This window comes from Pristiophorus japonicus, chromosome 19 (assembly GCF_044704955.1).
Source record: "Pristiophorus japonicus isolate sPriJap1 chromosome 19, sPriJap1.hap1, whole genome shotgun sequence".
In the NCBI taxonomy this organism is placed as follows: domain Eukaryota; kingdom Metazoa; phylum Chordata; class Chondrichthyes; family Pristiophoridae; genus Pristiophorus; species Pristiophorus japonicus.
This window is the reverse complement of record NC_091995.1, coordinates 42418336-42431837: the sequence shown is the minus strand read 5'-3', so window position 1 is coordinate 42431837 and position 13502 is coordinate 42418336. Positions and strand designations below refer to the sequence as shown.

The 13502-nt window shown below is 52.1% G+C and overlaps 1 protein-coding gene across 9 annotated transcripts in view; it reads right to left on the bottom strand.

Annotated features, from left to right (window-relative positions):
• The window catches only part of rxrba (retinoid x receptor, beta a), a 112838-nt gene that overhangs the window by 5113 nt on the left and 94223 nt on the right, over positions 1-13502 (bottom strand). For all 9 annotated transcript variants that reach the window (XM_070861452.1, XM_070861448.1, XM_070861456.1 and 6 more), the window contains 3 exons: positions 5141-5270; positions 3869-4001; positions 2897-2988 (listed from right to left, as the gene is read on the bottom strand). In XM_070861452.1, the coding sequence (XP_070717553.1) occupies positions 2897-2988; positions 3869-4001; positions 5141-5270 (355 nt within the window). The remainder of the gene's footprint in view (positions 1-2896; positions 2989-3868; positions 4002-5140; positions 5271-13502) is intronic.

Below are 13502 nucleotides of genomic sequence, written 5' to 3'. Positions count from 1 at the left end.
TAATTGCAGAAATATATGTTACTCTTAAGACTCAAATCCTCTTGTAATAAATGCCAACATACCATTTACTTTCTTAATTGCTTGCTGTACCTGCATGTTAACTTTCACTTATTTGTGTACAAGGACACCCAGGTCCCTCTGAACACCAACATTTCCCAATCTCTCACCATCTAAAAAATACTCTGCTTTTCTGTTTTTCCTCCAAAGTGGTCAAAGAGGTAGGTTTTAAACAGCATCTTAATGGAGGAAAGTGGCGGAGAGGTTTAGGGAGGGAATTCCAGACTTCACTCATCACTCCTGTGCTCGTTGACCTAGTTGCTCCCTGTCCGGCAACATCTTGATTTTAAAATTCTCACCCTTGATTTCAAAACCGTCGAGGGCCTTGCCCCTCCCTATCTCTGTCACCTCCTCCAGCCCTACGACCCTCCGAGATTTCTGCACTCCTCCAATCCTGGCCTCTTGCGCGTCTCCCGATTTTCTTCACTCCACCATTGGCAGCCGTGGCTTCAGCAGTCTGGGCCCCAAGCGCTGGAAATCCCTCCCTAAACCTCTCGGCCTCTCTTTCCTCCATTAGGATGCTGCTTAAAACCTACCTCTTGGACCAAGCCTTTGGTCATCTATCCTCAATACTCATGTGGTACAGTGTCAAATTTTGCCTGACTATGCTCCTGTGAAGTAACTTGGCATGTTTTACAATGTTAAAGGCGCCATATCAATGCAAATTGTTGTGCTGGTGTTTGTATACTGGGCGAGTACAGCAGGAGTATCAGCTGTGATAGCCGTGGCAGTCGGTCTGCCCACTCACTGTTCATGGACAAATCAACCCAACAACACGCACACAACAGGGCAGTGAGACTGACACCAACAACAGTCTGCAAGGGTAAAACATAAAGGTCAGACACACCCCGGGGACAGACAGACTGAGGTCAGACACACCCCGGGACAGACAGACTGAGGTCAGACACACCCCGGGGACAGACAGACTGAGGTCAGACACACCCCGGGGACAGACAGACTGAGGTCAGACACACCCCGGGGACAGACAGACTGAGGTCAGACACACCCCGGGACAGACAGACTGAGGTCAGACACACCCCCGGGACAGACAGACAGATGTCAGACACACCCCGGGACAGACAGACTGAGGTCAGACACACCCCGGGGACAGACAGAGGACAGACACACCCCGGGGACAGACAGACAGAGGACAGACACACCCCGGGGACAGACAACTGAGGTCAGACACACCCCCGGGACAGACAGAGGACAGACACACCCCGGGGACAGACAGACTGAGGACAGACACAACCCGGGGACAGACAGACTGAGGTCAGACACACCCCGGGGACAGACAGACAGACTGAGGTCAGACACACCCCGGGGACAGACAGACTGAGGTCAGACACACCCCGGGGACAGACAGACTGAGGTCAGACACACCCCGGGACAGACAGACTGAGGTCAGACACACCCCGGGGACAGACAGAGGACAGACACACCCCGGGGACAGACAGACTGAGGTCAGACACACCCCGGGGACAGACAGACAGACTGAGGTCAGACACACCCCGGGGACAAACTGAGGTCAGACACACCCCCGGGACAGACAGACTGAGGTCAGACACACCCCAGGGACAGACAGACAGAGGTCAGACACACCCCGGGGACAGACAGACTGAGGTCAGACACACCCCGGGGACAGACAGACTGAGGTCAGACACACCCCAGGGACAGACAGACTGAAGTCAGAAACACCCAAGGGACAGACAGACTGAAGTCAGAAACACCCCGGGACAGACAGACTGAGGTCAGACACACCCCGGGACAGACAGACTGAGGTCAGACACACCCCGGGGACAGACAGACATACTGAGGTCAGACACACCCCGGGGACAGACAGACAGACTGAGGTCAGACACACCCCGGGACAGACAGACTGAGGTCAGACACACCCCGGGACAGACAGACAGACAGACTGAGGTCAGACACACCCCGGGGACAGACAGACTGAGGTCAGACACACCCCGGGACAGACAGACAGACTGAGGTCAGACACACCCCAGGGACAGACAGAATGAGGTCAGACACACCCCAGGGACAGACAGAATGAGGTCAGAAACACCCCGGGGACAGACACACCCCGGGACAGACAGACTGAGGTCAGACACACCCCGGGGACAGACAGACTGAGGTCAGACACACCCCGGGGACAGACAGACAGACTGAGGTCAAACACAGCCCGGGGACAGACATACAGATTGAGGTCAGACACACCCCGGGACAGACAAACTGAGGTCAGACACACCCCGGGGACAGACAGGCAGAGGTCAGACACACCCCGGGATAGACAGGCAGAGGTCAGACACACCCCGGGACAGACAGGCAGAGGTCAGACACACCCCGGGACAGATAGACTGACACACACACCCCGGGATCAGACAGACTGAGGTCAGACACACCCCGGTACAGACAGACACACACCCCCGGGACAGACAAACTGACTGACAAACTCCGAGATGCTCAGATGTGATTCCGCAGCCTCTGCCTGAACTGATAGGTGATCCAACACTTAGTGACAGAGACAGAGATCCGTGCTCATTACTCTGCTCGCTGCCTGATCTAGCCCTACCTCCCACCATCAGAGATCACGGTCTGTCACTCTCACTGCCTACCCGACCTCAACTCGCATCAATGTCCTTTCATTTTGTTGTAAGGTACATGGTCCCTTTAAGGGGCTGCGCGGCCCAGTCAAAATACCGTGCATGCACGCTTCTTCCTACTGATACGCCGGCTGCGGGGGAGCTGCCGAGTGTAGCGGGGGGGGGGGGGGGGGGGGAGAAGTGTTGCGATCCTTTCCAATTGTTCGGTGGCGGATGGGGGGGGGGATTACACGTACCTGGATTGAAGAGGATGATCGCTCGAAGGCAACCCAGCTCCGTCTTGTCCATCTGCATGTCCCGCATCTTGGATACCAACTCAGTCAGAACCCTGGGAGACGAAGAGAGTTTGGGAAATATCTCAGGTTATAATCGTAAGAGATGGACCCATTGATCAGGAGGTCATTGTGCACCGGCTCCACTAACCCAACTCTGGGGACCCACAGCCCATCGCCAACGGTAAGTCACACCCATGTTCAAAGTGCAGAGAGCTTTTTGTCCTCAGAATGATGGAAGTGAGGGCCTGGGAATGACACTCACCACTATTTCAGGTACCTCGTGTCAACATTCAGTTCCCACGGGTTAGATACAGAGTAAAGCTCTGTCTATATTACCTCCACAAAAATGTGCTTTAACTTCAACCTTAGTTAAGCTGCCTCTTATTCCATCAGCACGCCGTTTAACACATCCCATACTAGGCAATGTATCACTGTAACCTCTGAGATTGGTAATTTAATGACAAGTTATGGATAGTCTGGCTGTGTGTTCAGAGTGTTGAAACCCATTCAGTGTAAGACCCCTACAGCAAACAGACACAGATTTACCATTCCTTCAGTCCAAGATGCATTTCAATGCAGGTCCCAGGGGTGAAAGGACAGTACGTGACCCACTGCAGCGCTCAGTCCCAGAGGTGAAAGGTCAGTGTCTGACCCATTGCACCGCCCAGTCCCAGAGGTGAAAGGTCATCATCTGACCCACTGCAGCACCCAGTCCGAGGTGAAAGGTCACCATCTGACCCACTGCAGCACCCAGTCCCAGAGGTGAAAGGTCACCATCTGACCCACTGCCAGAGATGAAAGGTCAAACTCTGACCCACTGCACTGCCCAGACCCAGAGGTGAAAGGTCACCATCTGACCCATTGCCTCCTGCGAGCGCCTTGCACTGTCCCACCTAGGACCCGATGGTTCCAGCGCCGCGCTCCACGTCCCACCTGTCGAAGATGGCTCCGACCCCGGCGCTGTGTGCACTGTTGCGGTGCACATGGAGTCCAGTGGCGAGCAGGATTCCATCCTTCACTGTTATCGATCGGTGCGAGAACGAGGCGATCAGGAGTTCGTTCCAGCCTGAAAGGACACAACAAGACATGGCGTCAACAGGCACCCAGATACCAAGGGGGAAGACGACATAGGGACAGGACTTCAAGGAGGGAGTGCTGCACTGTCAGAGATGCCGTCAGATGTTAAACCTATTCTCTCAGGTGGACATAAAAGACGTAAACCAGACTGCCAACTCGAACAGAACAGCGAAGCGGCTAAAGACCTTCACATCTGCCAGCAGCGGAGGGGAGCAATGCCGAGAAGAACGTGCATTTATATAGCGCCTTTCGCAATGTCCCAAAGCTATTCACAGCTAATGAAGTACTTTGGAGTGGAGCCACTGTTGTAATGTAGGAAAGGCGGCAGCCAATTTACGCACAGCAAGCTCCCACACACAGCAATGTGATAATAACCAGATAATCTGTTTTTGTGATGTTGATTGAGGGATAAATATTGGCCAGGACACCGGGGATAACTCCCCCTGCTCTTCTTCGAAATAGTGCCGTGGGATCTTTTACATCAACCTGAGGGGGCAGATGGGGCCTCGGTTTGACGTCTCACTCCCTCAGCACCGCACTGGGAGTGCCAGCCTAGATTTATGTGCTCAAGTCCCTGGAGTGGGACTTGAACCCACAACCTTCTGACTCAGAGGCGAGTGTGCTGCCCACTGAGCCACAGCTGACACTTGGCTCCATCAGTTGGACTTCTCCACACGGACTGCAGCGGTTCAAGGCGGCGGCCCAACACCACCTGCTCACGGGTCAACCCAGGGACGGGCAATAAATGCTGGTCTTGCCAGCGATACCAGCCTCCGAAGAATGAATAAAAGAACAATTCACTCCAGGGGCTCGACACAGCGGACACCATCACCACCATCACCGACTTCGATATTTCTACCTTCCGACAAGCTGCAGTCTTTCGAAATCTACGTGTGGAGTTACTCACTCTCTGCATCTCCTCTCATCAATGCCCTCGCAGCACTGTGACTTGAGGATTCACCTGCAGTTCTCAGCAGGACAACGAATTACTGCTTCAATACGAACACCTCACAGGAGAGCGCGGGACGTGAGCCGGCCGCACTGGCGGGGTCGGGGCTGAAGTCAATTCTGTTGTCTCTCCTCCCCAATCCCACTGCCCCTCAGCAAACCCCCCCCCGGCCCCCTCACCTGCTCGCAGCAGGATGACCTGATCGTCCAGCGGGAGGTCGGAGAAATGCGGGATCCGTTTTGCCCACTCCACCAGCGTGAAGAGTTGCTTGTCCGCAGCCTGGCAGATGTTGGTCACTGGGTCGTTGGGCTGCCGGAGGAGGAAAAAGATACTCGGGGTCACACGGCGTCTCAGGGCGCTTGGCGCAGCGAGTTACACTGAACCTCGGGACAGCCAATGAAGTACGTTTTTTGAAGTGTAGTCGCTGTTGTAACGTGGGAAATGCCAATTTGCACACAGCAAGACCCCACAAACAGCAATGCGATAATGGTCAGATCATCTGTTCCAGTGTAATTAGTGAAGGGATAAATATTGGCCGGGACACCAGGGAGAACTCCCCCGCTCTTCTTCGAAATAGTGGCCGTGAGATCTTTTACACCCACCAGAGGGGGCAGACGGGGCACAAAAGCAAAATACTGTGGATGCTGGAAATCTGAAATAAAAACAGAAAATGCTGGAAACACTCAGCGGGTCAGGCAGCAGCTTATGGAGAGAAGCAAAGTTAACGTTCCAGGTCGATGACCTGACGAAGGGTCATCGACCCGAAACTTTAACCATGGCTCGCTCTCCACAGATGCTGTCTGACCCGCTGAGTTTCTCCAGCATTTTCTGCTTTCATTAGAGACGGAGGCCTCGGTTTAACGTCTCATCCGAAAGAGGGCAACACCGACGGTGCAGCACTCCCTCAGCACTGCACTGCACTGGGACCGTCAGCCTAGATTTATGTGCTCAAGTGCCTGGAGTGGGACTTAAAATGCACATGCAAGAAATAGCCACACAGTGCAAATAAGTCTCCCACATCTCAAACTGGGCACGCCCTGCCATGTGTTCAACCACGCTCAAAGCGTGCGAGTGCGTCAGTGAATTAACAACCTTCCTTCGCTGGTGCAACCTGCCCTCTCATCTAGACCAGAATGAGATGCCAACTCCCTCTCTACCAGCTGTATGGGCCCTTTGCAAGGTGTAGTCTCCATCTTGCAGAGGCTGTAGGGAGACAGCACAACACTGCCCACAGGTGAGCACTCAAGCACCGCCATGCCAGGCTTGGGCAGTGGGGAGACTTGCGCTGGTGTTAAGAATTGGTACATGGAGGGAGCACGATACTGCACCTGACCATACTGTACGGGCCGAGATTGCTTCATGTCGACACTGCACAGGTTGGGCGAAAATGTCCCGTGGCAAACCCACCCTTCACACCTGGGCTTCCAACGCAACCAACCACAAGCGGACAGCATCAACCTCCAGCCCGAGGTTACCTTTGTGTCGACATCGGAATAGGAGGAGGCCATTCAGCCCCTCCAGCATGTTCCACCACTCAGTGAATATATTTAAGATGAAGATAGACAGATTTTTGAGCGATAAAGGATTAAAGGATTATGGGGAGTGGGCAGGGAAGTGGAGCCGAGTCCATGATCGGATCAGCCATGATCGTATTAAATGGTGGCGCAGGCTCGAGGGGCCGTATGGCCTACTCCTGCTCCTATTTATGATGTTCTTATGTTAAGTAATGAGATCATGGCTGATCTGCATCTCAACTCCATCCACCCGCCCTGGCTCCATAAAATCGGTTTTGGTTGGGTGTTGTTGAATCTATGAACCTACAACGCTTTAACAAATTTTATTCGCCAATATAAGATGATAATTGCATTAAAAAAAAACCCTCAAACATGATGCACTTACGATACAAAACACAGTAAGTAAGTAAGTATTGTATAAAACCACACACTATTGTTACTATGGACAGACCCTCTCCTCCCCCCAGTCAGCTTGCTGCTCCCTTTTCAATCTCCTTGCAACCAGCTGACAGCAGGGCTGACGGATGCTCGAGAAAGATGGCGCTGTCCATTTGCCAGCTCTCCCTCGGTCCACAAAAAGCATCCTTAATCACACGGAGGTGGAAAGCTGCACCCTACTGTGCGTCCCTACCAAACTCTCTTCCCCCACCACACCTACTCATCGATCTCCTCTGCTAACTCTTGTCAATAACTGGCACAATGAGCTTTAAACCTTCGTCGAACCCAGTCAGAATGGAGAGGCGCAGTAACACACTCAGCCCTGTTGGATGGAGGCCTTGGGTCAGTCATACTGGTGATGGCGGGCGCCTCGGGTCCTAGGGGGACCACCCCCCTCGGGCCAATGCTTCCTGGAGATGGGAGTCCTCTACGCATTGGGGACTGATCACCAGGGTGCGGTGCATTTGCAGCTGGACAGCAGGAAGGCAGCCATCTTTTGTTTCTTCGGGCAACCAGCTGAATGAAGCGGTTTGGCTGCCTCTCATTTGATCCCCCCTCCACATCCGATGGTAGCAGAAGCGGCCATGAGCGGGCCAGTGCACGAGGAGGGTTCATTCCGACAGCCACCGAGAGTCTCACATCTGGGCAGAGGACAGAGCTGTTGCATTTTCTCCCCCTTACCCCCAGAAGTGGGGCACCAATCCCCAATCATAGAAATTTACAGCACGGAAGGAGGCCATTTCGGCCCATCGTGTCCGCGCCGGCCGACAAAGAGCTATCCAGCCTAATCCCACTTTCCAGCTCTCGGTCCGTAGCCCTGTAGGTTACAGTACTTCAAGTGCACATCCAAGTATTTTTTAAATGTGGTGAGGGTTTCTGCCTCTACCACCCTTTCAGGCAGTGAATTCCAGACCCCCATCACCCTCTGGGTGAAGACATTTCCCCTCAAATCCCCTCTAATCCTCCCCCCAATTATTTTAAATCTATGCCCCCTGATTGTTGACCTCTCTGCTAAGGGAAATAGGTCCTTCCTACCCACACTATCTAGGCCCTTCATAATTTCTGACATCTCAGCCGCCTCTGTTCCAAAGAAAACAACCCCAGCCTATCCTATCTTTCCTCATAGCTAAAATTCTCCAGTCCAGGCAACATCCTCGTAAATCTCCTCTGTACTCTCTCCAGTGCAATCACGTCCTTCCTGTAATGTGGTGACCAGAACTGCACACAGTACTCCAGCTGTGGCCTAACCAGTGTTTTATACAGTTCAAGCATAACCCCCCCTGCTCTTGTATTCTATGCCTCGGCTAATAAAGGCAAGTATTCCATATGCCTTCTTAACCACCTTATCTACCTGGCCTGCTATCTTCAGGGATCTGTGGATATGCACTCCAAGGTTCTTATGTTCCTCTACACTTCAGTGTCCCACTATTTAATGTGTATTCCCTTGCCTTGTTAGTCCTCCCCAAATGCATTACCTCACAATTCTCCAGATTGAATTCTATTTGCCACTGTTCTGCCCACCTGACCAGTTAATTGATATCTTCCTGCAGTCCGCAGCTTTCTTCTTCATTATCAACCACACAGGGAGGACGGAGAGCTCAAGCTGCATGGTCCGGCTGTGGTCCAATTGGGATACAGTTGTACCGAGAGGAGTGCAGAACTAGCAAACCCCGTGCCAACTCCATACGGGGCTGATCACAACTGATGGGCCTCCCTAATGCCCTCAGGACCTACTCTGGGATGTGAGGCACTGCTACAGGGTGCTTGGATGAGACAATCACCTTGACGTGTCAGGAAGGTGTGGATACGGAACCAAACGGGCTAACCGTATTTTGTTGTGTGACACCCTTTACAGAGATTGTGTAGAATGGGCCTATATTCGCTGGAGTTTAGAAGAATGAGAGGTGATCGCATTGAAACATACAAGGTTCTGAGGGGGATTGACAGGGTAGATGCTGAGGTTGTTTCCCCCTGGCTGGAGTGTCTAGAACCAGGGGGCACAGTCTCAGGATAAGAGGTCGGCCATTTTAGATTGAGATGAGGAGGAATTTCTTTAGTCAGAGGGTTGTGATTCTTTGGAATTCTCTGCTCTAGGGAGATCAAGAGATATGGGGATCGGGCAAGAAGGTGGAATTGAGGTAGATGATCAGCCATGATCGTATTGAATGGCGGAGCAGACTCGAGGGGCCATGTGACAGATTCCTACTCCGAATTCTTATGTTCTCTGGATAGGGTCTTCCTCCCCCATCCCCTTACAAACTACAAAGCCGTTGATTCCCAAACTTTGCATCAACTCATTCTGCCTCTTCACGGAGCTGCTCTTCCTCACTCTTTTCAATCATCCTCATGCTCTGACGACAGAGATTCCTTCCTCCAGGTTCCCCATTCTGTAACCCATCAGCATTAGTGTAAACATTGTACTCAAGGGAAGTGGCACCCACTATTCCAACACCATCTAAACACAGTGTGCATCAGTAATCAATTAATTTTACTACAAGTGCCTCACACCCCTCATTTGGGCATCGCCATTTTGCGACATAGTCACGCCTGCAATTACACACTTCTGCCACTAGTTGAAGTAAGAGCGCCACCTCTGGAGGAGGTAAGCACAACAGGCATTTGACCACTGATTCCCAAGTACTTGGGGAGTAAGGACAGTAACTTCAATACATAACTAGTGGATGGCCCATCATGTTCCATGAATAAGAGAATAAGTCTCCTCTCTTACTTACCTCTATTGTGTCTGCGTTGCTGTTCCTGTCTGTCCTCATCTGGTTCTGTCTCCCTTTCTCTCATCTGTATTTTTTGTTTCTCTCTCTGGCCTCTTCTACTTAGAATCATGGAATGATGCAGCACAGAAAGAGGCCATTCGGCCCATCGTGACTGTGCCGGCTCTTTGGTAAAGCTATCCAATTAGATCCACTCCCCCGTTCTTTCCCCATAACCCTGTTTTTTTTCCCCTTCACGTATTTATCTAACTCCCTTTTGAAAGTTACTATTAAATCTGCTTCACCGCCCTTTCAGACAGTGCATTCAAGATCATAACAACTCGCTGTGTAAAAACATATTTCCTCGTGTTGTCCACGGGTTCTTTTGCCAATCACCTTAAAATGAATCCTCTGGTTACTGACCCTTCTGCCACTGGAAACAGTTCCTCCTTATTTACTCTATCAGACCCCTCATGATTTTGAGCACATCTCTCAAATCCCACCTTAACCTTCTCTGCTCCAAGGAGAACAATCCCAGTTTCTCCAATCTAACCACGTAACTACAGCCTCTCATCATCACACTTGGACAAGTGTGGATTAATTAAGGAAAGCCAGCACGGATTTGTTAAAGGCAAATTGTGTTTCACTAACTTTATTGAGCTTTTTGATGAGGTAATGGAGATGGTTGATGAGGGCAATGCAGTGGATGTGGTGTACATGGGTTTCCAAAAGGCATTTGATAAAGTGCCAAATAGGCTTCAACAAAGCTGAAGCCCAGGGAATAAAAGGGGCACTGGCAGCATGGATATAAAATTGGCTAAGTGACAGGAAACAGAGAAGTGGAGGAATAAAGTTATGATCTGTAATGCACTGCCTGAGAGGCTGAAGGAGGCAGACTCAATCATGTCTTTCAAAAAGGAATTGGATAAATACCGGAAGGAAAAACATTTGCAAGGCTACGGGGAAAGGACAGGGGAGCGGGACTAGCTGAGGTGCTCTTGCAGAGAGCTGGCACGGGCTTGACGGGCTGAATGGCCTCCTTCTGTGTGGTCACCATTCTTTGATTCTATGATCCCTGGTACGATTCTAGTAAATCTCCTCTGCACCCTCTCTAAGACCTTGACTTCGCTGTCTTTTTCTGCTTTCCTTTCAGATGGGAGGTGGTAAGTGGAGTGGTATGGCAGGGAAAAGGGCTACCAAGTACTGCAGACCACATTTTCCAGTAGAGGTTGGGAGAATGTGGTTCTCTCGGGGCTTCCCAACCAAACCCTGCGCTTTCCCCCACCCCTCGCTCCCATCATATCCCACATCCCCTTGCCCATTCTACTACCCATTGCTATTCCTACCTCTTCCCTTTGAACTACCCACAGACCCTATTTCCTCTCCTCCATTTTCCTCTGTCAGTCTGCTTGGCCTTAACCTTCCATCCACTCTGTCCTCATATAATCACCTCCCCACCCCCCCCCCAACCCCGGCAGGGTTCATGGAGGGAGGACAGAGGCCCACTCATCCTGATCCAGTTTCCCTCCTCTCTTGCCTCTCCTGTTTTCACTCAACAATACTTTGATTGCTTTCAAAATTCAGCAGAGTTGTTTTCTTTTCTTTTAAGAAATCGAATTAGCATGAGGAAAGACTATTTGTCTACTTTTCTCTCTGTTGCTTCACCTGTCGCACTGCTGGTTATAATTAGAATATTTAGAATTTCTGTCCACAAAACAGGTGATAATTAGAAACTTTTTGTTTGCTCAAAGTTCAACTTTGATGAGGTAAAACATTCTCTCAGCTTATTACATGTTCTAAAGTTTATGGAACACATGGCAAAAGCTACAATATGTGTGTAAACATTACAAAGTGCCATCTCTTTTTTTTTTAAATAGAGAAAAAGCATTCAAATATAAATTTTACCTGAATAAAGCTCTTAAAATTTCCCCTCAAGATATTCCGCTAATATTTTTGCAAACAGACTAGAAAGTACTGGAAACTGAAGAAAAATATTCAGCCAAATAATACTGATGTATCTGGAGAAATTGGGTACAGTGCACATACTGGTCAATCCCTATCCAGCGAACAGAATTACAGCCAAATACCAAATCTAAGCCCAGGCTTTTGGAAGCAGCTGAGGCCTTCAATGAACAACTCCAATCAAGGTATTAAAATACACAAACGGTAATTCAATGCATAAATGTTATGGTGAAATATGTAATTTTCTTGGATGTATTTTGTTTAGAAACATATTTGGGACATTAAAAAATGTCAGCAATGAAAAAACAGTGCACTATTTTTTCCCCCAGAAAGCATTTGGAGTGATTCGGGAGCAAACGATGCCACAGCGCCAACTATAAACAGGCCACTGATCAGATTAACATTGGAAATCTCAGCAAAGAGGCATTACTGATAATTGCACATTTTCCACTGGAACTGGTTTCCCTAAAAAATGCTTACTAAGCAGTATTCACCAGAGTGTACCACGCACCTAGGGATTATAATGTGTTATGTAGATAGATATACACAGATATACATTAACACACGCACATATATACAGATAACAGTGTATTAAATCCAGCTCACTACCTCAGCATGCCTGGTATGGGGAAGGGGGGGGGGGGGGGGGTGGGGGAGGAAGGAGATGGGGGGGGGGGGGGGAGGGAGGAGATGGGGGGGGTGGGGAGGGAGGAGATGGGGGGGGTGGGGAGGGAGGAGATGGGGAGAGAGGAGATGGGGGGGGTGGGGAGGGAGGAGATGGGGGGGGGGGGGAGGGAGGGAGATGGGGGGGGGAGGGAGGGAGGAGATGGGGGGGGGGAGGGAGGGAGGAGATGGGGGGGGTGGGGAGGGAGGAGATGGGGGGGGTGGGGAGGGAGGAGATGGGGGGGGTGGGGAGGGAGGAGATGGGGGGGGTGGGGAGGGAGGAGATGGGGGGGGTGGGGAGGGAGGAGATGGGGGGGGGTGGGGAGGGAGGAGATGGGGGGGGGGAGGGAGGAGATGGGGGGGGGGAGGGAGGAGATGGGGGGGGGGGGAGGGAGGAGATGGGGGGGGGAGGGAGGAGATGGGGGGGGGAGGGAGGAGATGGGGGGGGGAGGGAGGAGATGGGGGGGGGGGAGGGAGGAGATGGGGGGGGGGGGAGGGAGGAGATGGAGGGGGGGGGAGGAGGGAGGAGATGGGGGGGGGAGGAGGGAGGAGATGGGGGGGGGGGGAGGGAGGAGATGGGGGGGGGAGGGAGGGAGGAGATGGGGGGGGGGGAGGGAGGAGATGGGGGGGAGGGAGGAGATGGGGGGGTGGGGAGAGAGAGAGGGGATGGGGCGAGAGAGAGGGGATGGGGAGAGAGAGAGGGGATGGGGAGAGAAGAGGGGATGGGGAGAGAAGAGGGGATGGGGAGAGAAGAGGGGATGGGGAGAGAAGAGGGGATGGGGAGAGAAGAGGGGATGGGGAGAAAAGAGGGGATGGGGGGAAAAGAGGGGATGGGGGGAAAAGAGGGGATGGGGGGAAAAGAGGGGATGGGGGGAAAAGAGGGGATGGGGGGAAAAGAGGGGATGGGGGGGAAAAGAGGGGATGGGGGGAAAAGAGGGGATGGGGGGAAAAGAGGGGATGGGGGAAAAGAGGGGATGGGGGGAAAAGAGGGGATGGGGGGAAAAGAGGGGATGGGGGAAAAGAGGGGATGGGGGGAAAAGAGGGGATGGGGGGAAAAGAGGGGATGGGGGGAAAAGAGGGGATGGGGGGAAAAGAGGGGATGGGGGGAAAAGAGGGGATGGGGGGAAAGAGGGGATGGGGGGAAAAGAGGGGATGGGGGGAAAAGAGGGGATGGGGGAAAGAGGGGATGGGGGGAAAAGAGGGGATGGGGGGGAAAGAGGGGATGGGGGGGAGGGGATGGGGGGGGGGGGGGGGGG